General features: G+C 37.3%; 1 protein-coding gene and 1 pseudogene across 1 annotated transcript in view; both read left to right on the top strand.

The window, feature by feature from the left end:
- The window catches only part of LOC140851493 (uncharacterized), a 40,885-nt pseudogene extending 37,198 nt beyond the window's left edge, over positions 1-3,687 (top strand).
- Positions 3,688-4,974: 1,287 nt separating this feature from the next.
- The window catches only part of LOC105051217 (uncharacterized), a 44,665-nt gene continuing 23,050 nt past the window's right edge, over positions 4,975-26,589 (top strand). Inside the window, 9 exon segments of the mRNA XM_073243927.1 lie at positions 4,975-5,367; positions 9,706-9,815; positions 19,432-19,494; positions 19,588-19,786; positions 19,918-20,026; positions 20,120-20,246; positions 20,433-21,012; positions 22,677-22,742; positions 22,902-22,978. Of these exon segments, the coding sequence (XP_073100028.1) occupies positions 5,110-5,367; positions 9,706-9,815; positions 19,432-19,494; positions 19,588-19,786; positions 19,918-20,026; positions 20,120-20,246; positions 20,433-21,012; positions 22,677-22,742; positions 22,902-22,978 (1,589 nt within the window). The 5' untranslated portion in view covers positions 4,975-5,109.

Genomic DNA, 26,589 nt, shown 5'->3' with positions numbered 1-26,589 from the left:
TGTGGCTCTCATCACAGTTCTCCATGAAGAATTTAGGAGAAGCATCCTACATTTTAAGAATGAAGATTACAGAGATAGATCTAGAAAGTTGCTTGAATTTTCCAATCTACATAAATCGATACCATGTTGAAATGGTTCAACATGAAGAATTTAAGAAAGTTATCTTTCAATAGGTCATAGATTACTATCTCCAAGAGGAATTGCCCAACAACCCTCAAAAGAGAGAGCGTATGAGTAGGATCCTATATGCTTCGACAGTGAGATCTATCATATACGCTATGACGTGTAAAGATGGATATGGCCTATTCACTAGGGTAGTGAGTAGATATTAGTCTGATTCGAGTGAAAATATTGGAAAGTTGTGAAGACAATCCTTAAGTATTTAAGAAATACTAAGGACCAATGGCTTATCTATGGAACACTGATTTGAAATTTATAAGATATATTGATTTCAATTTTTAGTTAGATCATAATGACAGTAGAAGCATGTTGGCTACATATTTACCTTAAATGGAGGAGCAATATGCTAGAAGAGTTTCAAGCAACATACTATGGCCGATTATGTATGCAAACTAGAATACATTGCTGCATCCAATACTGCAAAGGAGGTGATGTAGTTGCAGAAGTTCATCACCAAGCTTAAGTTACACCCTCAGTTGATGGTCCTATCCTACTGAACTATGATAACACTGGAGCCATAGCTCAAGCGAAAGAATCAAATCACACTAGCGTACAAACATATTTTACGTCACTATCACTTTGTACGAGAGATCATAGATCAAGGTGACGTCGAGCTTCAGAAGATTAACGGAAAAGAGAATATAGCCGACTCCTTCACCAAAACTTTGAGATCAAAGAGTTAGATGATCATAAGTAGAAGATGGGTATAAGATACTACCCCATTGCTTTAGTTCAAGTAGAAGTTGTTGAGAAATATGTCCTAAAGTCAATTTTTAGATTATTGTACTCATTTTATAATATATATATGAATTATTTATCAATGATAAAAATTATTTTGACATATTCATCATAAAGTTACATCTTCCTTACTAAACTCTTGTTTATGATAAAGTCCTTAGAATTATAAAGTAATCGATAAAGAAAATTTATCATATAGTTCTTAAATATTTCACGATCAAATGATACTCATCAAAGGATGATGATGTTTATTGAGTGAAGGTCGTTGTATGCCATATAGGTTGGTTGTCCTCTTAACCAAAGAGTATGGAGACACTGGTATGGCATACAGATGAGATGTAAGAGTATATCGTCACTGAACAAGTGACTCACCTACTGAGCACTCTGCTGTTAAGAGCAGCTCGCGAAGCATATAGCATAAGTGTCCTCAGACCTAAGATCACATTGTGACTTACAACAACTTACTGTTCTTTGGTGTCGAACTATCTATATTTCTAATGTAGTGAGGAAGGCTACTGGATACATCAAGTACTTGCGAATCTGTATGTAGATCAAAATGAAATTGACCTATCCAGATTATAGAGCTGATGCATCACTATATTTTAATTTAGTAAAATCTCAGTCAAGATAATCTATGTGATGGATTTGAAAGGTTAGAATACAATGAGATGATCCTTCAAGGTTGACAGTTTAATCCTACATCGTCCTAGAGATTCAGGATCAAAGAGATGAATTATGCAGTAACTATATGCATAAGTTCTTGAATATTGTCTTGCAAGTATTCGACCTATCCAAACGTCGAAATCATTACTAGATGATAATTTGATTAGTACAGAAAATGTTCTTGTGCTACCGACTTAGTATTCGAACCTATAGAATCACGCACAAAGTAAGCGACATAGAAAAGAATCGAACAAATCTATATGTTAATTTAAAGTATATGACTTAATTGAACAAATAGATTAACTTGATTAAGGATTAAGTTAGGTCATATGGATTAAACAGTTGACTATGTCTAGCTAGCACTAGACATGAGGTTCAGGTTCAATTCCGAGGATGAACAAGATTTGATCTATGATCCAAGGAGTCTATGAGAGATTGAATTTAAGTGCTAATTAATTTCAGATTAGATCTAATTTAATTAAACTTAATTAGATTGAAAATTAAGTTATACTTGGTTCTAAATTCTAAACAGTTTAGGATTGACAGCTATTAGAAATTGATTCGCAATTGGTTTGAATCAGGTTCGAATTAGATTTGAATTGACTCATATTTGGATTGGATCCTTAGAGTCCACTTTTACTGAAACTCTCTCTCCTCATGGTTGACCTAAAAGAGGTGGGGTGCTGGTTATTGTCGCCCCACACTTGGGTGTAGGCGTGGGTGCATGACAGTGCCTAGTTAGGTACCTATCCTATCTCAAATAGGATTTTAATTAGATAAGTGAAGGATTAATTCAAACTGATTTGAATTAGGACTCCTAGTTTATTGGTCGTGAAAAATCATCTATAAATAGGGAGGACTTCTAACTATCAAAATACAATAATTAGATTGTATGCTAAGGTAAGAAAGAGAGAGAGAGAGGAGGCGTGCAAGAGAGGAATCGGTTCCTCTCCTTTTGGCGTGGAGTTTGGGCATCCCTCTTTCCTTAGCATGAAGACCCTTAACGTCCCAAATTTCAGGTGTAAGGCATCATACCAAGGCTCTTCTTCCTTCTTATTTGCTGCCTTGAGAAGGTATGAGGATCTATCACTTCATTCTACTTTCCTGTAAAATCTGACGTGTGCACGAAGTAGAGGGTTTGTACATTCAAACCTTTGTGAGGTTTTGGATTCAGAATCTTTGGAATTTGATTCCTATTCTACTGCAAATTAGGTAAAAGATAAAATTTTATTAGATTATTATAGAAAATTTTTAGATGTTCCCTGATAATTTTTAACATGAGTCTTTTTTTCCTTCAATAATCGTTGGTGGCCTCATTTTAAGGATTGCATTGGAACAATTGATGGTACCCATATAATAGTAAAAGTTTCTCCATCTAAGCAAATACCATATATTGGCCGAAAAGGGATTCCTACGCAAAATATTATGGCTCATGATTTTGACATGCGTTTTACTTTTATTTAAGCTGGATGGAAGGGTATTGCTCATGATACTCAAATTTTCTTAGAGGCTATACACAGAGAAGAGCTCAACCTTCCACACCCAACTAAAGGTATGTATTTTAATTAAATTTATTATAATGCTGGCATATATTTTACCTTTCATACATAAGTGTTAAATTCTAACTTATATATATTTATATAGGTAAATATTACTTAGTGAATGGAGTATATCCTCACATATCAAAATATATGGGGCTTTACAAAGGGGAAAGATATCATCTATCAGATTTTCGACGTGGAAGTCAACCAAAGGATATGCATGAAATCTTTAATTATGTGCATTCTTCACTGAGATGTACTTTTGAAAGAACATTTGGACGTTGAAAAAGTAGAAGGAGAATATTGAATACAATGCCTAACTTTTCTTATTATAAATAAATTTAAATTGTGGTGGCTTTCATGGTCATTCGTAATTTTATTAGAATTATGCAATTAAAACTTTGAGTTTCAACCTTATGATAATGATGAAGATCTACTCCCTCTAGATTATTCAAAAATTAATGAATCACAAGAAGAACTAAATCCGAAGCAAAGCCGAACAACGAGTAACTATAAGATAGATGTTTTGCATGATCATATTGCTGCTCGTCTTATGACTCGTTGACTTCTTTTTTTTATAAAATTTATATATAACATAGATTTTATCTCATATCGTTCATATTTTGGGTTGACAAGACTCGCATCTTATATTTTTATTACTACTAGAATCAAGAATGTAAAACAAGTTGGTGACATTAATAGTCAATGTAAATTTTAGAATTTATCATGGATATGGTGGCATCAAATATATATTTGATCTATCAAAATTCACTGATATTATTTTATTATGCATAAGAAAAGCAGGAATAGAAAAAGCATTGGATGGAAAAAAATTCTAAAATTACATTTTTTGCATATATGATTGCATGCATCTATAATATACCATAAATATAATGCTATATTATAATATATTATATTATTACGATATTATATGATAATTTTTTCATTATACTACAATAATCTACTATATTATATCACATTATAATAATATTATAATGCATAAAAATATTTTAATATGTAATACTACCATAAAATGTTATATCACATTACTACTATAGTATTATATTACATGATGTTATACTATAATAATATTATACTATGTAACAATATACTGCCATGTTTTATCACATAATATTATACTATATTTTATGTTATAGTATACAATATTATATTAACTATATTATAATAATATTATATTATAATATATAATATATTTATATAATAATATATATTATATTTTATTATATAATATTATGTAATGTTCTTTATGATCATTTTTCATACTAAAAATATTTTTTTATGATTTGACCATCCAAACAATGTTAAAGTACCATAACACTTAAAAAATATATTATCAAATAACAAATTATTTTTTAAAAATTTTATTTTTTAAATTTTATTTTTTAAATTTTAAAAACTTTATTATTAACAACAATCTCGAACCGGATCTTAGTATTCGAAAAGAATTATTTAAAATGGACTTCAAGAATGGGCGAGAGAAACCGAAACGTACCTGGCAAACAGGATAGATTCTCTGTACCATTATTAGTTCGACATGGCATGAGCAGATTGGCGGGTCCGCATGTGTTGTTGCAACTCAAGAAGCCAATTAGTTCCCTTCCCCAGAAAAGTTGAAAAGAAAACAATTCATTTGTCCCCACATTGGTCCCCTTCCTCCTTGTTTGTTTCGGTACATCGGTCTCCTTGCCTCCGAAAAATAAAAGAAAAAACCAATTCATTGGTCCCCACAGTGCCACGTTGGAAGGGAACCTCGGGGTGATGGCATGACACTTGGCTCCTCATTGAATCCTTGGTTAACACTCGCCAACCGTCGATTCCACGCCTCCACCGTCTCGTTTATACTGGTAGCCTCGGATCTGAAGCGATCCGCGGCATATGCCCTCGTCCCTCCCCTCTATTCCGCCTCCTCCTCCTCCTTCTACCCTCTCGAGAGCCAGCAGAAGTGGAGAATCGTTTCATCCGTGTAATGGAATCACTCCGGAGCCGGGTGGAGTCGTGGATCAAGGATCAGACCGCGAGGATTGGGGTCGCCTGGCCACCGTCGCCGCCGCAGTGGCGGTGGCCGCCGTGGAAGGGGCGGCACGACCGGCGGGATCAGGAACAGCGGCTCCGGGAGGAGTTCGAACGCCGGCTCCTCGACCTCTGCCGCACCGTCAAGGCCGATTCCGTCGCCGACCTCCAGGAGGTCCTCTGCTCCATGGTCCTATCCGAATGCGTCTACAAGGTCGGATTACCCCTCTGGATTCCATCATTTCTTTTGTTTTCCGTTTTGTGGAAGTTGATCTCGATTTTTTATGCGAAGGTTGTGCCTTTTTTTCCCTTAATTTTTTTTATTTGGTTAGGATTGTGATTCTTCGATGGATGATGTTAGTTGTTTTCTTTGTTGGTTATATGTCTTTGATCACGTCATAACATTGTAACCTATCTGTTTGTGGCCTCTGGAAGTTGATGTCGATCTTTTTATACAAAAATTGGTGCTTTTTTTTTTTTTTTTTATAATTTGGTTAAGGATCGTGATCCTTTGATGCATGATGTTAGTTGTTTCCTTTTTGTCATGTTTCTTGATCATGTCATAACATTGTAAATATCTGTTTGTGCCATCTGTTTTGTGGTTGCCGTGTATTAGAGTCCACTGATATCGTTCGTGATTACAATTTCGTTAATATGGTCTCGTGGATCCCCGGCTCTCTAATCTGGCAATGTGCTTCTATGTTTCAGAAATTGGCACAATGCTGTCCTGAGCTTTCAGATGGCTGGTTAGATGTTAAACGTTATTTCATATAGAGACCTAGGAGCCACTCTTTCATCTGAAGTTGATGATCGATGAGGGGATCTCAGTTAAGATTTCTCCCTGGCCTTTGTATAGTTTATGAAGTCTGTGAACCATGCTCATATTCTACGTATTGGCAAGTCTTGTTAAATTGTTGCATAGTATATTTGATGGCTCTTCATCATTCTTTTTTGTGGTTGTTGTCGTCGTCGTCGTCCTGATAAGTGCTTCTCAGCATATTGTCTTCATGAAAGAACTCTTCTGGCAATGAGTCTTCTGCTCTACTTTCAATGGATGCAGCTATCCATTTAATTTCTTGTCTGATATGGTTGGCATGACTGGATTTTGGATTGATTAAATTCAGATTTGATCTGGAATCAAACTCGAGGAAAACTGCAGCAGTATCTTTCCTTAATAGAGAGAAAAGAAAGAGAAGGGAAAGAAGGAATAGAAAGAAAATTTGGGGAGATTAAGAGGGCAAATGAAAAGATGATAGGGTATATAAGGCCCATGATGATGAAGAAGAAAGACAGATCTTTATGACTGATCCTTTAAAATATCAGAACTTATTTGGACCAAATACTAGGGTTATAAAAGTGGCAAACTTGTATGAGCTGGGGCCAGCTAGAGCTTGTCTTGGTTTGGTTCTTGGCCAGATGAAGCTCAGCTTGCCTTGAGTTGAGATGAGATGATCCAGCTGAAGCTCGGTGCATTACCCCAAGCCAACTTGAGGTTGGTTTGCTTGCTTGAAATGGGTTTTGGAGTTCCCTATCTCAGCAATAAGCAAGAAGATTACAAAGGTAAAGCCCTGAAAACTACCCGTTAAAAACATATATTTTCAGCTCTAGTCCTCCTATCATGAACTTTATCTGGCATCTTCTTTAAGTTTCTCTCAAAGCATTATTTTTTCTAATCTGACAGTGGAAGGATGATGCATCTCTTCAGGATTAGCTCTTCATAAGTCACCAGAGTAGATGTGAGAAGAGGTCCTCTGCTGGAATGGTGCTTTGATGTGGAGGCCTCCATACTTGGTGCTTGAAGTGCAGAGATGGATAGGCGAGAGGCTGAGCTAGAGAGGGGAACATGAGGGCTCTGATCTTGGATCTTAGAGCAAATAGGAGAAGGCTTAGATAGATTTAAGCCTTTCACTGTGTGAGTGGGGAAAGAGATGGGTTCTGTCATCACTGTTAAGTAGAAATAATAATAATGAGAGTGGTGGAGGGCTAGGATAATTGTGACATTGTTGGGATTTGGGATAAGTCCTTTGAACATGGATCGTTAGATCTTAATCATCTACCAGCTACAAAGTTGCAGTTTTTAGATTAAGATCCAACAATTGAGACGTACTCGTCTATGAAAATTAATTAATATATAGTAATAAAAATAAATATAAATATTTACAAGTAATTAATTCAAAATATCTTATTGATACATATCTAATCTCAGTATTTGTTTTTCGAGTTAAATCAAGCCAAAGATGAGTGAGCTGGGCCTAGCGTATGGTCAGCTCATTTATTTTTCAAGCTCAGAATGTTAGCTCCTATTCAGCTCATTTACTAATCAAGTGAGCCAATATCAAGCTGATTTTCAAGCCAAACACAAGTGCCTCAATGACAGTTCCTTCAGTTGGCAGCCCTAACAAACATTGCTCAGAATCATAAGTTAATTAAAAAAAGATAAATTTATCCCTTTCAAGCGGTCAACCTTAGCTTTTTTTTTTTTTTTGGTGTGTGTGTCTGTTGGGGCGGGTGGGGGGGTGGGGAGTGAGAGAGAGGGAGACATATTGAGGGAGGAAGGTGATTATGTCATATGGACACCCATAGGAGATGGTGAGTTATGTTAATATGCCTCATCTTCTCTCCCGTCCTTTCCTGTTTTTCATTGGTTGAACCCATGAAAGGGCCCCATGGCTCGTTTTAATTGCTGATGTGGTCTTTTAGGTTGCCTTATCATACTTTGGTCTTAGCTCCAAGATATGTGATAAAATCATCAAAAGACTGCTGAAGCAGAAGGTAATGACTACAGAAAACTAAAAATATAATATCCAATTACATTCTCTATCAAATAAATCCACTCAAAACGTAGTATCTAATACACTTTAAAATATCCTTTTTCTTGTTGGTTAAACACATAGATTCTATAAGTGGATGGAAGCTCAGAAAGAAAGAGGATGAAGGGTGATGGGAAAAATATAGGTATAAGAATATTTTGCTCTAAAGGAAAAAAATTATCTGCAAATGCTATTGTAGTAATAATATTTTTTTGGGTACTTGTGCACTAATTTATTTACAAGTCCTTTTGCCTGTCAAAGACCAATACTGTATGCTTGTTGTGTTGGCACTTGGTGTGCGCTAGCATGAAAGGATGTTCAACTGACATGTTAAGATATGCCTCTCAAGCTTTGAAGTAGCTTGGTACAAGCACATAGAGTTGTGTATCAGTATGGCATATACTGCAGTACTCCCCTGTATCTACTCATGGTTTGCTTATAGTGGCAGTACAGCATGGTATGTACAGCAGTACATACCTTGGTACAAGGTAGTAAGGACTCCAGTACAGTTGGTTTCTCAATCCTTGCTACAACTTTATGCATTTTTAACATGGACCGATTTAAACTACCTTATAATGATGTGCATGAATGTTTTAAGCATAGACATGGTTCTTTGTCTATAGAAGGCTAGAATCACCCTTGATGTCTAAGGTGGTTGTAATCAATCCTATGCATTCCATATTTTCAAGTAATTTGACATAATATGAGTACTATGCACATAATTTATGGTACAAAGGGAAGCCAAGAAACTGGTATTACAGTCAGAAGCTTAAAAGTTCATGCAGTCATACTATTGTGGTTCAAGTTAATTAGGAGGGTACAGGCTACAAGTAGGTCTGCATCGATGCATATCAATTGGATATGCAATGTCTCAGGCTGATACAGTAGAATACAAGGTGGCAAAGACAACACATCATTATACTCTTATATTCTGCTGATAAACTTGCTTGATATGTATTGTACGAATATTATGACAGGGATGAGAATTTGATTCTTTTTTATGTAACTAATTATACTTGAATCTGAAATCAGAGGAGCTCTGAGACCCTTTAATTATCTTGACTATATGATGGCTCTGATCTGGAGAATAAAACGTGGTTTCAATCTCACAACGTCTGAAGCAGGTTAGTTAATGTATAAAATGATGGCTTTTGCTGTCATTTTGAATCAATGTAGCTATTCTTGTCTAAATTAAAACTCGCCTGAGATAAATCCTATATGATAAGATGCATGAAGTATATTAGGTAATCCTTAGTTCATGTTATGTCTGGTTCATGATTGGTCACTGGTTTTCTTTCTTAACATGTCCATCCTTGACCTGACTCTGAAAATGTCTGGTGAGTTCAGCTTGCTTACCTATCAGGCCAACCTTGGAGCTGTACCAATCACAGAAATCCACTCTACTCCAGAAAAATGGTTCAAATAAATCCACATTTACATCCTAACCTTGCCTCTCTGGTCCCTGATATTAGTCCTTGTTATATGGTGCTTTCAATTCAATGCCCTGTACTTTAGTATATATCAGTTTTCTTCATATTGATATCTGCTGTTCTGCCATGTTAAAATCTGGGTTTGGTAGATAGAAGTATGGGTTTATGTACAGCAAGAATGAACTATGCATCTAATGGTGAGACTCAGTCTTCCAACTCCTCCACAAAAATGTCAACTTCAAAAATTATATGTATATACGTATATATTAAACTTTGCATGGACTTACAACAATCTTTTCTTTCACATGATAGAGGCCTGCCACCGAAATGATTCAATTTATTAACAAGTTCAAGTCAGATTTTGGAGGACATATCGTATCTCTTGAGCGTGTTCAACCTTCTTTGGATCATGTACCTCACCGGTGGGTTGACATTCTTATAAATTGTCATATGCTTCCAGTTTTGAATTTAATACCTGTAGGTTTGAGAAATCCTTTATGTCTGTAAATTAAGAATGCATTTTTCTATATACGTAATTAAATTGCCAGTTAATGTTCCGAAGCCTGGCTGCTCTCTGACCAATGGTGTATTGTGGCTGCATTAGTTTGGGTTTAGCTTAAGCAGGTACATATGCTTTACATACTACTCATAATGTTATCAGTAAGTAAAGCAATTACATGTGTGTCTGTGGAGTAGAATTTACCAGATCGTACCCCCTTGAAATGAAGGAAATTGCTCAGGGAATCCTGATCTGTTAAGTTGATGTAAACCAAGGTTCAAAGTACGAACTTTGAAGGATTGTTACCATATGGATCAATCCAGGTTTTCAATCATGTTTCTAAGTCTAAGTGCTATGTTTTTTGAAAGGAATACGATAGGAGAATCAAGTTAAATGCATTAGTCAAGGTTTTCTGTGTGCCAAAGTCATTGAAGTGCATATATATCACATAACATCACATAACTTATAATCTAAAATATATTTGAAAGATATGTGTTACAATTGGCAATTGGAATGAAATTCAACAAAGAAGGATTATATTGATAACATCAGTTAACAGTGGTAATACTTGCAACGCAAAATCATTAAAACGAGAGAGACTTACTCTTTAAACCCTGTATAAGTGGTACCCGGGGTACTGCTTGGTTTAATAGTGGTTTGGGACTCGATTCAAAGTGAATCAACAATGATCTGCCCTCAAACTACTTGGTCTGACCTTGAACCACTCAATTTGCTGTTGGTTCAGGCATTTAGGATAACCAGCCTCTGTGTATTGATGAGGCCTTCGGTACAATTTTTGCCTAGAGGTATGCGCTGAACCTCTTGGTATTTCAAACCTTGATAAAGATGACTCAATAATGGGGCTGGAAAAGCATCATGGAAGGTTTGAGATGCAAATTGAAAGCATGCATCAAGCAAATCCAAGCAGTGAAACATTTAGGGCAGAACCTCCAACTGTTTTCACAACTTAAATGTATTGAAGTACTGCATGTTAATGCCATGTCATACAAGCTAGTTTTAACATATTATTGTGTCACAAAATACTATAATATATGGTCCAATATTGACCTTTCATTGAACTTTCCAATTTGCTAGAAGCCCTACTAACTGGTATCTACAAAAATATATTGTTCAATAAACTGATCACTGTGTGCTGGTATTGCGGGCATCAAACATTTTTATATACTGCCATATTAATACTATATTAGTAATATAGAGATTCCATGAATTGCAGTATACCAATTGATGGGATGACTTGTAATAATAACTGTTGAAAGTTGGCATCTTTTATGTCCAGAGCAATTAATTGTGCTATTGTATGTCCATGGTTGCCAACTAATCCATGGCCAATTAAACTAAACTTTATAGCAGTTATTCATGAATAATAACATAAATACATAATTGATGTTCTTTCCCAGCCAATGAATCAAAATAGTACCCTAAGCATTCTAACCTCTAAGATGTGCTTTATTTATGATTGAATAACCGATTTTTGTAAGTCTATGATCATTGTTTCCTTCAGTCCTAGTTCTTTTTATTTTTTTTAATAACCTTTATACTCTATAGCCGATGTACCATTTATCCATTAGTTGTTTGCAATATCCAATCATATTTTCGTTATATGCTAGCAATCTGTCACATGCACTGCATGCTTGAAAGAGTATTAATTAAATATTTAAATCATTATTGTTCTATAATTATTTAATATATTAAAATCAAATTATATTGTATTATTTTAAAATATCTCTATTAAGTAGTCAAGGAATATGATTTATTGATACATGTTACCCTCTTTCCATACAAGGGACAGGATACAGGATAAAGATGGAAGGTTTTGTAGTTAATACAGATGCTTCGATCATTGTTTATCTTGAAAGAAGCGGACATTATTTATTCTTTGTTTAATTTCCGTAACATGATAATAGAAAAGTTTACGGAGAATGAGATCATATGGCAGGAAGGTTTTAAAGGTTTGATCTTTTTTAACATTTATGAGTAAAAGCAATTGATTTGTTGGAAGAAAGCTATTTAGTATATACAATCTAAGATATGTGAGTGGGAAAGATATCTAATTAGATCTCTTTTGTAATCAAGCTTATGAAATCATAAATTAAGATTAGTAGGTACCTAACTAATGAGTGAAGTTGTCTACATCCAAAAGGTTGACATATGAGATCTAAAGTAGAATATCCCAAAATTTAAACTATTTTTATTTATTTTCTATTATTTTTCCAACTAATGTTAACTTCACTAATAGTGATATATATGAATGAAATTATAACAATGCCAAAAGTGTCCAAGTATCCTTAAGTGATAGATGCAGCTCCAAAAATCTAGGCATGTGTGTGTGTGTAGAGAGAGAGAGAGTTATATTTTTTAATGGGCAATTAATAGAATAGCCATGACTTTGCAAGTTTTTAGTGCTATGTATTAGGTAAATTTCATTGTTTTAAAAGACTGGAGGTGCAAGACTAGTGGTCAGGGGGCTCGCTAAGCACCTAGGTGTCAAGGCTGTCGCCCAACCGCAGATCTTGCTGCCATCAACAGCCATAGCAACCGCCAAGCAATAGCAACAGCTACTGGTGCAGATGATAGTCCTAGAAGTTGTAGGTGTTGGTGATAGCTCTGCCAACAACAACAATGGGACTAGCGGCGGACCCACTATAACTAGCCTAGTGGCTAGCTGGCAGCCAGAAAGAGAGAAGAAAAATGAAGAGAACAAAAGGATCAATACAAAAAAGGAAAAAGCCTAAGTTGCTTCCATTGCTGGCATTTTTGCCTACCACTAGAACCACCGCCGCTGACAGACAATCTGATCACCAGAGTCGCCCATCATCTTCCCTCACTCCCATTCTCATAGAGAAGGTTATGTTGAAGGCATTGCATCCCACAAATGGGAAAGGTGAAGGGTTCAAGAATTTGTCTAAATTGATTGGATTATGAGTTATTAAGTACTTGACCCATTTAAGCCCAAAGCCCATTCACATGCTTTAGATGCCGGTTTTAAGCATGTGCCTTGGGTGTAGGAAGCAACCTAAGCACACATCTTGGGCTGGTCCGCCAAGCCTAGGTGCGGCACTTGGAGGCACTCTCTGCCTAAGGCAGGTGTCCATCCTATTTTTCAAAACAATGGTGATCTAAGGCTTAAGAAGTGTTGAAATATTTAACTTCATAATTTTTTCGTGTGAATTTAATATCTAATGATAGTTAACCATGATAAACTTATATTCAGAAGATAATAAACTTCACTTGAAGTGTCTATGTAATTGTGTGATAACTTTATATTAAAAACATAATGATATTTCAGTTAAAGTAGCCAATATTTAAAACTAAAATTCCCATGCATGACTCTAAAAAAAGTGTTGGCACTTCCGAAAACCTTCAAAGTGTAGTGTCTGAGTAGCATGGATGGTTACCCTACCCATCCTCACATTAAGGCAATATGTTATGACTGTTTTTTTTTCCCCCTTTTTTAAAGTGTTTTGTGTTCACATCTGTAAGATGTATATTTTTTCTAGGTTTTTATGTGGATAATTATTTTTTGTTGAAAAGATTCCAACATTTAGCTATTTCTTCAGTTGTTGATCATTTATATGGTATCATGTCTGAATCTGTATTTTATGTCATTAGAGGGCTTGGTTATGCTGATTTTGCTCGAGCTTAAAAAATTATTTAAAGGAAACCTGAAAATTATATGGCATGGGGTGCTATAAGTTGAAATTGGTCTGATGATTCTGCTCAAAGGAGAAGCAACCAATCAAGCATGAATGGAGAATTTAGCATGTCAAAAATTTAAACTACTAGATGTTGGATCAGTTAGAGTGATAAGCATTTAATATCAACCATATACTTTGCATGACCATTGCTCATCATCAATCACTTGTGAGGCTGCACCTCCCTCATCCACCTATTTATTCTGGATAATCATGTCTACAATGAGACTAGTGGTCCAGTCAGGAAAATGTGGAATCTTTGCACATCTGTGGAGGGGCTGAAAGCCTGTTCTTGATCAAGGAATGTGAGTATGATGCAGAATGATTTATGGAATTTAATAGTTAATGAATATTTTCCACATCCACGTGCAAGTATTGATGTTTGTATCTATGGCTGATCAAATATTTGCTTGTGGATTTGAATGATTATTATGACTATGTGTTCCTTCAAGATGTGAATTACTTTTAATAAAGTTTTATTGTTTAAAGCTTTTCCATATATAACTTTTAATAAGCTTTTATTGTTCAAAGCTTTTCCATATATAAGTAAGATGTATTTTCTTCACACTTTCCTTTCTCTTTTTGTTATGTGAAGGCAAGTCCTTTTATCAAACTTGGTCATCTTCATTCTGTGTGGACTGTTTCCAATTCTAGGAGAGTTTCAATGGATTGCTCCTTGGTTGCATGAATTTGAATTGTTTGAATTTTGTATATCTTCGAGCTATCAGCTGGGTCATTTTGTTTCATGGCAATCCTCTTCATTGCCTAAATGTTGTCTTTGCCAGATATCAAAAGCCAAATTATATGTTTGATGCTAGGTTGATAGTTGGGTTACAAAATTCTGCTTGATCTTTCTATGGGGCCTTTTCAAGACTTATTCTGTATCACTGACCTTTTTTTGATGTGAAAGATACTTACATCTGGTAAGAAAGCTTGATTTTACTTCACGAGCCAAAATTTGCAAATGTTCTTATAACCTCCTTGACTAGCTAAGCTATGGGCTAAAACCTTGTAATTGTAATGGCTGGTCTTAGTGGTGGCAATCGGGTCGGGTCGGGTCGGGTCATAAATGGGTCGGGTCAGAAAATATCAAATCTGAACCCGACCTGTTTATTAAATAGGTTAGATTTTCAAATCTGAACCTGATCCATTTAATAAACAAGTCATCCGATCCGATCCGTTTAACCTGTTTATTAAACAGTTAACCTGTTTAATCGATCCAACCCAACCCGTTTAACCTGTTTATTAGATGAACAATTTGTTTAACCGACTCGATCCTACCCGTTTAACAGTTAGAACATCAAAGAAGGGAATAGAAAGAGGAGGCTCAGATTTAGTATTTCATCTATAACTAAATCAAAACAACAACAATCGGTTATTTGTAAAAGAAGGCCGTCCAAGATTATTGCTATTAAAATAGTTGAATCAGCAAAAAAAGATATTCCAAAATCATCATAGCCTCCCTACACAAATCTTAAAACAAACTTCTGCACATTTTGACATTCAGCATAAAAAAAGAAATCAAAACTCAAGAGAATACAAATAGAATACAAAACTAATAGGAGGGAAAAAAAATATACATTGGAAGGATTAAGGAAGGAGGAAAAGGGGGAAAAAATCCAAGATCTCGAGCGGCCAACCCCCTCAGCAACGATCGTTGGGGAAAAAAGGGCATTGACTATCGAAAGAGGAAAAGGGAGAAAAATTCTAGATCTCGAGCGGCCAAGGCACCAAGCGGCACAATCGCACAAGCCCCCTTGGTGACGGCCACTGGAGAAGACGGCACCGGCCATCGACAGAGGAAAAGGAAGAAAAATCCTAGATTTTGAGCGGCCAAGGCACCAAGCGGCACAATCGCACAAGCTCTTTCGGCGACGACCGTTGGGGAAGAAGGCATCGGCCATTGAAAGAGGAAAAGAGAGAAAAATCCTAGATCTCAAGCGACCAAGGCACCAAGCGGTACAACCGCACAAGCTCCCTCGGCGACGATCGTTGGGGAAGAAGGCATCAGTCACTGAAACAGAAAAAGGGAGAGAAAATAGCGTAGATGGTAGATCCGTCAAGTACCGACGGTCGAGTGCCGACGAAGCACCTCCTCTCAAGGACCAAAGGAGGAAACCAAATGAGGAAGGAAATTGAGGGAGGGTGGAAGCACTGGAGGAGGTGGAAGCATTCGTCAGCGGTCACTGAAGGAGTGGAGCTGTAGATGATCGAAGGAGAAATCCTAGAGCGTTGAGAGTCGAGAATGAGATGGGATGGAAAAATAGAATGGGATCGAAGTGGCGAACAGCGGAACCGTCGAATGACCAAACCCGAAAGTCAGAACTCGAAACTCCTAAAGCCTAAAGCCCCTAAAGGATCCAGCTGTCACAAGTTAAACGGGTTATAACCCGACCCAACCTGATCCAACCTATTTATTAAACGGGTTAAACGGATCAGTTGTCTGAAACCTGAACCCGATCCGATTATTAAATAGGTTAAACAGGTCAATTGTTTATAATCCGAACCCGTTTAATGCAAATCCAAACCTGTTTAAAACGGGTCGAATTTGGGTCGGGTTGGCGGGTCGGGTCGATTTTTGCCACCCCTATGGTCTAATCTACTTTTTCGGGTTACCAAGATTGGTTTGCATGTTCAAGATGACTGAGGATATAACTGAGGTGGTCAATTGAGGTGGTCAATGCAGCTAGTAGATGCCTAGATAGGAACTTGAATGCATAGTATTAGTAGCTACACAGTTTATCTATGTAATGTGTGTTTTATAAAGCATGCTAGTTAGTACTTACCATGGTACACAAGTGGTTTGCCTGATACAAGTTGGCATTCAATGTTGACTTTATAGATTTTTTTAAATAAATTAGGTTTGATTCTGCATGCTTGCTTGGATGGTATCGCCCTTTGCCACTTGGACAAGGGGCTAGTGTTTCGATTCCAGTTGGAGTCAGCTCAAGGATGGGGTGGAAAGAGAGGGAATTATCCCTCATAATTTCAAAAAACGAAAAAAGATGTGTAATCAACAAGACGGACATACGAATTAGGTTTGCTTCTTAAATAAATCTATTTGAAATAAATGAAAAAATGAGACATAATCAACGAGCCTTAATTCATCATATTTGAGCCTTTTTCTTCTATTATTCACTGAAAATATAGGTGATGTATTTTATTTCAGTGATTCTACTTGAAAATTTTTTAACAGAATGCTAATTCCATATAACAAGTAGTTCATTACAAGTCTCATTAAGCATCAGAATATCTTCTGCATATAACATGCAACAAGCGATGCCCTCTTGAATATCAACAGATAAATGTTGATCTTACTTTTGGTGAAGCACTCATGCTGGCAGGAACTCCATAGCTCGGTCTTTCTAAAAGTAGTTTGAATGCTGCTGCAATACAGTTTTATAATCTGATTTTTTTCTCCCCTTAAATCTGATTGCAATCGCATATTCAGCCAAAGAAACCTTAAAACTTGAAGAAGTACTTAAAATTTCTTTACACATTTGCTTTTGCATTTGATATGGTTCCCCCAGGCCGTAGAATACAACTGAACTAAGAAAGTCAAGTTTAAGAAGCTGGCTAAGTTGCAATTTGCATTCACATGTGATCTCAAAACTATCATATTTCTCCATATTAAATGCTAAAATATTTATATTTTTATTGTTAATGAAGCTTTGGCATCCTCCATAGAGTTTTTGTCAAGAAATCAGATAGTATGCTAATTGATACCACATGTCACTAAGAAGGAAGAAAAGAGGTTACTAGTTAGGAGGTTTAGCTGTGTATAGTGGCTGCTTGGGCTGCAAATGGGTAACTGTGGGTGATCGTCTTTTTAATTTTTCTTAAAAATTGCCTAACATAATTATTGTATGTCACCTAAGTAATATAAAGAACATTAAAAGACAACATTATAACTAAAACTAATCACCTTAGTTCTACAAAGGTTTGAAAGCAAATGGATGGTTCAGAAATGTTTCTAAAATTGAAACCCGATCAATTTGGGAGAAAAAATTGCTAAAACAACAAACGATCTTGGATATTAATGATGAAAGGGGCTCAAAATAGTTGGAAAGAAACATCAAGGCATGGAATTCCGTACCGGCCCGAACCGGCTGGTACACCCCATATCGAGTTGGACCAGTGGGGAATCAGGATGGTTCGGTTGGAAAAAACAGTGTACTGGAGGAGGGAGAGGGAGAGAAAGGGAAAGAGAGAAGAGAGAGAGAGAGCATGCATCGCTGGAGGCCCGTTGCGGCCGTTGGAGGGCCACGGAACCCTCCGCGGCTTGACTATTGTTTGATAGAGCTTTTAAATGAGTGAGAAAGAGAGAGAGAGAGAGAGAGAGAGAGAGGGGGAGCGACATATCGGAGGGAGGCGTAGTCAGAGTTTGTTGGGTGGCCGTTGCGGCCATCAAGTGGTGGAAACCACGCGGATGGAGCCGCAGCCGTGGAACAGAGGCAACTGCCTTTGTTCATGCGTCGTTGGATTTTTTTTAAAAATGAAGATAAATAGTGAAGCCAGCAATCGATTTGCTGGTTTCACTTTTAAGAATTCTTTTTAAAAAAAAATTAAAAACAATGAAGTCAGCAATTGGTTTGTCGGCTTCATTTTTTAAGAATTTTTTAAAAAAATTTAAAAATAATTGGTTTGCCGGCTTCACCATAATCCGTATTTTTTTAAAAAAAATCGTGAAATAGGGGCGATCATGCCCGCGATGCTGCAGGTGTTAAGCACGCCATCCGGCAGCCATGGCAGCCAACCAGCGGCCCTCTGGCGGCTTTTCTGGCGGCTTCCCCTCCCTCTTTTTTTTTTCTCTCCCCGCTCTCTCTCTCTCTCGGTCTAGTGGCGGATGAAGCGGAGGCCTTTGTGGCCCTCCAAGCGCGCCGGCGGCCTACATGTGGCCACCACCGGCGTCTCCTCCAGCCACGGCCTCCCCACTTCTCCCTCTCCTTCCCTCCCCCTCCTCCCTTTCTCTCTTTTCTTCCTCCCGGTTTGCCTCTTCTTCTTTGTGTTGGTTCATGCCGGTCCGGTTTGGTATGGTATGGACCCGTACCATCGGCCGATCAGCACAGGCTCCGGTATCGAGTCCGTGAACCTTGCATCAAGGTGTTAAAGACTTTCCAATATTAACTTGTAGGTTGGAGTAACTGTAGAATCTGAATTTAGAGGATCAGCCCATTTCAGAAGTCCTTAGCATAGGGTATTAAAATTTGTTAAAGTCAATAGAAACTCTGTACACTTCACTGACAGGAAGGAAGGATAAAAATAACCTTATATCAGGGATCCTAACCTCTAATACACCTTGATTGAAAAAACTTTTCATGAATTATTTATTCATTCTGTAGAATGATGATTCAATTTGTAACAGCACTATGCTGACTGGTTTTAGAATGATGATGGAGTCTTCTTATGAGAAGAAACCAAACCTATAAAGTATAATCCAATTATGGATCTTTTCGTTTGGTTAGTTGACTATGATTGACCAAGTTTCAGCAAGATCTGATGAAACATCATGCCCTAGGCTAAAATATAATCAGTATTCATACACCTAAACATGAAATAATAGAATATTTCATTTACAGAGAACAAGCTAAATGTATAGGTGATGCAGTACACACACACACACATAAAGATAGGCTTCTTTTTTCTGTTTGACACATTATTTTGGACTTATAACAAAAGAAACTTATACTATTCGGAGCTGTTGTTGCATTGATCAATCATTCTTCATCAAATTCGAATTGGAATCTATAGTTGCATTGGCGAATTTTATTTTCTTTTATGCTGCCATGACCTATATGGTTTATTGGTCTTCTTTTACCCCTTTAGGTATCTATTAGCTGAGGCAGGTGACACACTATTTGCTTCATTTATTGGAACTAAGCAATACAAGTAAGCATATATCATGAACTGAACCATGGTTTCATAGTTCAGTTGACAAGTCTGCAAGTTTTATTTCTTTGCTTTTCTGTTCCTCTGTCCTAGAGATGTCATAGCTGATGCAAATATACTTCAAGGGGCCATATTCCATGATGATAAGGACGAGGATTTTGATTTGATTGATGCTGTTGAACTTGAAAGTGAGCAAACAGATGGCCAAAAAAAGATTGAAGAAAATTTCGGGAAGTCTGGACAAGTAAAATCAAAACAACTGAAGAAAACTTCAAGGCCTGCTGCACATCGTGTAAGACTGATCATTATATATTGACACTGTGTAGTGCAATATCTTCATTGGTGCTTTATTTATTATTATTTGGTTAGAAGCTTGCTTACTAGAGTAATGGGCCTAATGGCCTTTGTTAAATTATTCTCTAGGGTTTCTTGGCTCGTGCTAAAGGAATTCCAGCATTGGAGTTGTACAAGCTTGCACGAAAGAAGAATCGGAAACTTGTTCTTTGTGGACATTCACTTGGTGGTGCGGTAGGTGTAGAAAAATCAATTCTGATCCACTTTTGTCCCTTACTTGTCTGCTGCTAATATATCCTGTGTCTACACTTTTGCTTGGATTCGCAGGTAGCAGCATTGGCTACCCTTGCAATTTTGAGAATTCTTGCAACATCTCCTCTATCCAAAGAGCATGATAAAGTTCAAGTGAAGTGTATCACTTTTTCCCAGCCACCTGTTGGAAATGCTGATTTGAGAGAGTAGGTTTCTTGTTATAAAACCAAAATACCATCTATTTATTTTTTTATATTGCCAGAAAATATTTTGATTAAATCATCAAAATTATTTTTGGTTAAAATGTAAAGATCAATACTAACTTAAAGACTATGATCATCTCAAATTTTGATTTCTGTTTTCTGTCTTCTGTTTTTGTAACGTGCTTCCAGTTATGTTCATAAGAAAGGATGGCGAGACCACTTCAAAACATATTGCATTCCTGAAGATTTGGTGCCACGGATCTTGTCTCCTGCATATTTTCATCACTACAGCACCCAAACTGTGCAAACATCTTTTGATGCGGGTTTTACTGGTACGTCATTTGTAAAACGTGAAGAGGAGACCAAGAAGACGAGTCTAGAAACACCTAAAAACATTGATGGGAAACAGCTGGTGCTGGGTTTAGGGCCTGTCCAGACATCATTTTGGAGACTCTTAAAACTTGTTCCCTTAGAGGGTGTCCAGAAACATTTGCACGTATTTAGAAGGGGTGGAAACAAAAATGAAGAAGCATCTTCAGTTGCAGATAGTGGCATGCAATCAATGATTGATGAGGCTGAAGAGCAACCACAGCCCCTTGAAATTCAAGAGGGTCCTGATGGGATTTCTTTAAATCCTCTTCCAGATGCAGATAGAGGACTTGTAGAAGCAAATAGCAGCCAGATATATGGGAAAAGCAGTGCTGGTGTTGGGAATTCTAAACGATGGCGCAGAGTTCCTTATTTACCTTCATATGTACCATTTGGACAGGTAGTGATCATTTCCTTTTGATTTAGTAGTGTTCTAGTTGTAGCTTTGCTGTATATTCATTTGTTAAGGATGATAGACATTTGACAACTACTCTGTTATTAGTAAGTTATCGGTCTATATGTGAAGGGAAATGTTTTAACTAGGGTGCTTAGCATTAAGTTGTCTATCATGTATAAATGCAGTTCCTTGTAGCAGACCTTGATCCCATGTATTCTCCATCTAGGCACCTTCTTGCTATTGCGGAAATTTAAATGCTTTCTTCTCTTTTCCACAATCTTAATTTGGTTAATCTTGGGGTTGACATCTAGTTGAGAGCTTGTTGTGACATATCCTCTAATGGTTCATACTATGATCTTCAGAAACTCAAAGCCATCCATACATAGTTATGACATAACAATAATTTTCAGGTGTTAATGTAAGCATTCTTTTACCAAAAAAAAAATGTAAGCATTCTAGTTCTATATTTTTATTTTGATATGTGTTTTTTCGCATGTCTCTATCGATATTGAAAAGTGAAAATCGGCTGAGGCCTCAATTTTCAATCCATGTTCACATCTTTGATCGGACCCTGTGAGGATGCCTCTAAAATATTAGTTTGATCTCAAAATTAAAGAAAATTTATATATGTAATAATAAAGTTAATGTCTAAGTGAGTGGACCATGAATGAAAATTCTTTTGGTTGCTGATCAGCCCCATTGAAAATTTTAATTGTATCAGAGTGCTTAATAAATTTCTTTCGATTGTCATGCTACTCATGCAATTACCTTATGCATGGTACACTGCCATCAACTAATATTTTTAACCATTACAATTACTGAGAATAAATTCTGGGACACTTATAAGGATTGAAGCCTAGCTTATTCAGCTGTACTTGGATGAAGACTCTGCTCAATTAGTCGGTCATTTGAACAGGTTTATTAACTTCTTTGTAGTTGAGGATGGCAGCTGACTGCTTATGTTTCTGTATAGGTGTATTCTAGGTCTTTTTGTCATGTCTTCCTTGATGTTCAAGGGAAAGCATAATCAGATCCTGCTTATATCGTATCCACATCTCCTTGCAGCTACCAGAATCCAAGCATTAGCCTCCTAGCTTTAGCATACTCATTGCTAAAGAGGCTTGAACATGAAAGCATGTGCTGTTTTGAAGTCATTCTTGATAATAAAACCAAACACGGGATGACTACCTGACAGGGAACCAACATTTTTAAATTACATTTTTAAATTTATCCCAGTTGTAGGAGGAGATTTTCATTTGCAGGAGATTGTTACTTTAGGGGAAGGTAGAAGCTCACAATTCTAATTGCAAGAATCAAGATGATCTCTGGATTTGCTTCTCAGATAGGCTAACAGTGTTTGTACTAAACAATAACAGACTAATAGTAGGTTTTATATGCCTCTTTCTTTTGATTTGGGATATAAATTGGAACCTGTTATATCTGTGATTATCGCTTGATCTACCTTGTGTCAGCTTCGAATGAGTTTGATTTTATGTTGATAGGATAAGTGTTCTGCTATTTCTTTGTCGCTCAAGTTTACATATTTAATTGGTTAAATGCTTTTATTCTTGTTATTCTCATATTTTAAGTGTTAGATTTGCATGGTATTTTTTGATGACTTTTCATAAACTTATCCACGAAATTTGTGTACTGGTGATGTTTATCAGCTCTATCTATTGGGAAATTCATCAGTGGAGTCGCTTTCTGATGCTGAATACTCAAAATTGACATCGGTACGACCATCCATTTTTGTTTGTAAATTACTGTTTTTATATTACAATAATTGTGTATATGTCAATCACATCATGTTGTTATCCTTGTTCTTGAGCTTTGGCCATTAACAGATTCTAGCTACTCATCATGGTTGCTTTTCTTGGGAAAGTCATTTGCAGGTAAGGTCTGTAATAGCAGAATTGAGGGAGCGCTTTCAATCACATTCAATGAAGTCATATAGATCCCGCTTTCAGAAGTAAGAATTTATTGTTTTCTGCATGTATATTTTGTTTTCTATTGGCTGGTTTTCTGGTGGTAGGTCTAAACATGTGATTCAGATGTCCAGTTGTCTTATGGTTGAAAATTTTTCCCATCACCTGCTTTCTCTTTATACACATGAGCATGGTTCAGACTTCAGAGTTTTGTTTTCTCCTTTGTTTTGATTAAACATAGTTCTCATTTTAAGGTCTGAACTGTGTGAACTAGCTGATGTGCATACCAAGCCGGACTAGTTGGTTACCAGAATGTTGATTCCCTTAATTTGAAATAGAGGGAGAGGGAGGATGGGTAGGACAGAGAGGGAGAGGGAGTGAGGAGAGAAGAGAGAGAGAGAGAGAGAGAGAGAGAGAGAGGGAGAGAGAAGGAGCTCGAAAACCCTTATCGAAATAGGGATATCTTTTTTTTTTTTTGTAGGTTTGGAATTGAAACTGGCAAACGGTTTGACTTCAAGTCGGAAAATCATTTGCTGATTTTAGTTCTAAATTGGAAAAAAATGGATCCCCTCTTTGTAAATGAAACAGAGATCCTTGTTTCAATACAAGGTTTTCGAGCCCTCTCTCTCAGCCAATCTCTCTCCCCCCCTCCCTCCTCCCTCTCCCCTTATCTCCTTCTCCCTTTCTGATTCTCCTTGCATCGGTATGCCTCAAAATAGCATGGTATGGATCCATACCATGTCAAATCAATAGCCGATAGGTACACCCTCCGGTATTGGTCCAGCGAACCTTGTTCTAGCTATAACTTGATAACATAAAACATGATTGCATACAACTTTGTAGCCCATATTTTGGAATGAATACCAAGAGGATAGCATGACTTGTTTTTAAGATGATTTGTTTCTTAAGATGTGAAGGAATTCTTAGTGAACAAGGATTTGTAATGCCAACCCCAAATACCTTAGATCAGGCTGAATGGTTATGATCAAAGTTTTAAGTCTCGATGGGATAGGGGGCACCTTGGTTGTCTTATCCTGTTCCTGTGAGAAAATGGGACTTCCTTGTAAGGAGAGAAGAAGAAAGAGGAAAGAAAGAAAAGAAGGAAAGATGAAGAAAAGTAAAAGAAAAGAAAAGAAAGAAAGGAAAGAAGCAAGAAAGGAAAGAGAAAGAAGAAGAAAAAGAAAAAAGAAATATAGGAAGGGATATGAGAAAGAAAAAGGAAAGGAAACAAAGGAAGGTAGAAAAAAAAGAAAGAAAAGGAAAGAAAGAAGAAAAAAGAAAGAAAGAAAGGAAAGAAAGGAAGAGAGATGGACATTTACCAAGATGTATGATCGGAAGAGTTGTCGGGATAGGGTGTGACAGCAGGCTGTCTAGTTCTATAAGGAAATAGAGACACCCTTGTCCCACGGAATTTAAAACCTTGGTTATGATTTGTTCAAAAGAATTTTTAAGAAAAATTTTTGGATGAGGTTTATAGGATGCATATAGCTTTGTAGATCACAAATCTCTATCATATAGCCATAATTGGCTCAAGATAATCAAAATTCTAAATGAAGAGAATGTCCTCAAGTGACTATTTGGGAGTGTGGAGGTACCATTTTATTAACATATCATTATCATTAGCAAAACCACATAATTTGCTCTTTGTAATGGATTAATTGGAATTGGAAAGGCATAAGGCTTGCACTAGTGTGTGAATCTTGAGAAACCCACAACACCTTAGGAAACATTAAAAAGAGAAATGACACTGGCTTGAATTCTAGGATTTCTTAGGGGGCAACTCTTGTAGGGAAATTTCTCAACAACCCATATAGTTTGAAAGTTCCAAAATTTTGCAAGGGCTGCAACCTACCACCCAATTGAGAAGATATTCGTTGCAATAGTGATACCACGTCAAAGTTGTCACAACCCAATTAAAAGTCGGGAATCGATGGCTAGTGTGGGGCATTATTCATGGGAATCGATGAATACACGGAACTCGATGAAATGCAGGCGCTTTCATTGGGTTGTGACAAGTTTGACGTGATATCATCGTTGCAATGAATATTTTCACATGTCGGTTCCCACTACATGCTTTTGCCTTTGCCAATTGCCATTGCCTTAAGACTAGAGACTTCAATAAACCAAAGTCAACCATGGAAAATTGAAAATCCTAATATTGTCCATAGCACCTTGAAAAGCCCTGCGATGCGCTCTGGCACTTGTAGTTTTGGCAAACTTTGAATCACCATAGTTTATGAATAGTTTCGCACATGGTTTCAAAAGCCCCTAGGACTGGACAGTATGACCAGTACCAAACTGTTCTAGCATGAACTGACCTCGACATGGGTACTGAGATGCCAAAGCAGTTATACCGATATGTGTCGGTGTGTATGGTGCATAGTCATGGTAATCTACTGACCATATTGATTGATACTGATGATTTTTTTCTACTTGGAAGGTATCAATTTTGGTATGGATTATTGCTACCAAAGTTCGCGGACTCGGTACCAGAGCCCGTGTTAGCCGGCCAGAGGACGAAAGAGAGAAAGAGGGAGGGGAGGAGGGGAGGGAGAAGGGGGGAGGTAGTGGTTGGAGGAGATGCCGGTGGTGGCCACAGGCAGGCCATCGATGCGCTCAGAGAGCCGCAAAGGCCTTCTTTTCATTTGCCACTCGATCGAGAGAGAAAGAGAGAGAGGGGGGAGGGAAAGAAAAGGAGGGAGGGGAAGCCATCGGAGGGTCTCCGACTGGCCGTCATGGCCGTTGGATGGCTTAATTGTGGCCTCTGGCACCGTGAGCATGAAATCGGGGTGTTTGCCCCTATTTCATGATTTTTTTTTAGAAAACTCCGATTATAATGAAGCCGATAAATCCATTGCAGGCTTCACTGTTTCTTAGCTTTTTTGAAAAAACTATCGAACAATGAAGTTGGCAACGGGTTTGTTGGCTTTTCTTAAGTAAAGCCAGCAAATACATTGCCGGCTTCACGTTCATCTTCATTTTGAATGCATGAACAGGGGTGGTCGCCCCTATTCTATGGCCGCAGCTTTGCCCATGTGGTTTCCACTGCCTGGTGGCCACGGCGGCCATCCGACAAACTCCGGTAGCCCTTCCGCTGGTTGTGCCTTCTTTTGGTATGTCACTTTCTCCTCTCTTTCTCGCTCGATTAAGTGCCCTATCGAGCGACATCAAGCCGCGGAGGCCTCTGCGGCCTCAGCAGGCCACCGCCGGCCTCTGATGGCATCGTGCCATGTCTTCCTTGCCTCCTCTCTTTCTTCCTCTCTTTCCCTTTCCCTTCTCTGGTGTACCATTTTCTTCGATCGAACCATCCCGATTCCCTGTCGGTCCAGCTCGGTACGGGGTGTACTGGCCTGTTCGGGCCGATATGGAATTCCATGGTTGGTACTGGTACCATATTTGTAGCATACCATTCCAATTGAAACAAAATGGTATGGGTTTTTTACTGGTATTTAGAGCCTTGATTATGCATATATGAGTTGACTGGGTATGTTTGGCAAACTCATAAATAGAGCATGATTGTGCTACTTGCAAGACGAATTACTTTAGATCACTAAGACTTAAAATTGCTTGAAGTTTGATGCAAGTTGAGGAAGACCTTTTATGATTCATTAATCTTGTAATGTGGAAGTATAGAAATAGCTTTTTGGAGGTTAAA

Source organism: Elaeis guineensis, chromosome 9, assembly GCF_000442705.2.
Source record: "Elaeis guineensis isolate ETL-2024a chromosome 9, EG11, whole genome shotgun sequence".
In the NCBI taxonomy this organism is placed as follows: domain Eukaryota; kingdom Viridiplantae; phylum Streptophyta; class Magnoliopsida; order Arecales; family Arecaceae; genus Elaeis; species Elaeis guineensis.
This window is presented reverse-complemented; position numbering and strand designations above follow the sequence as displayed.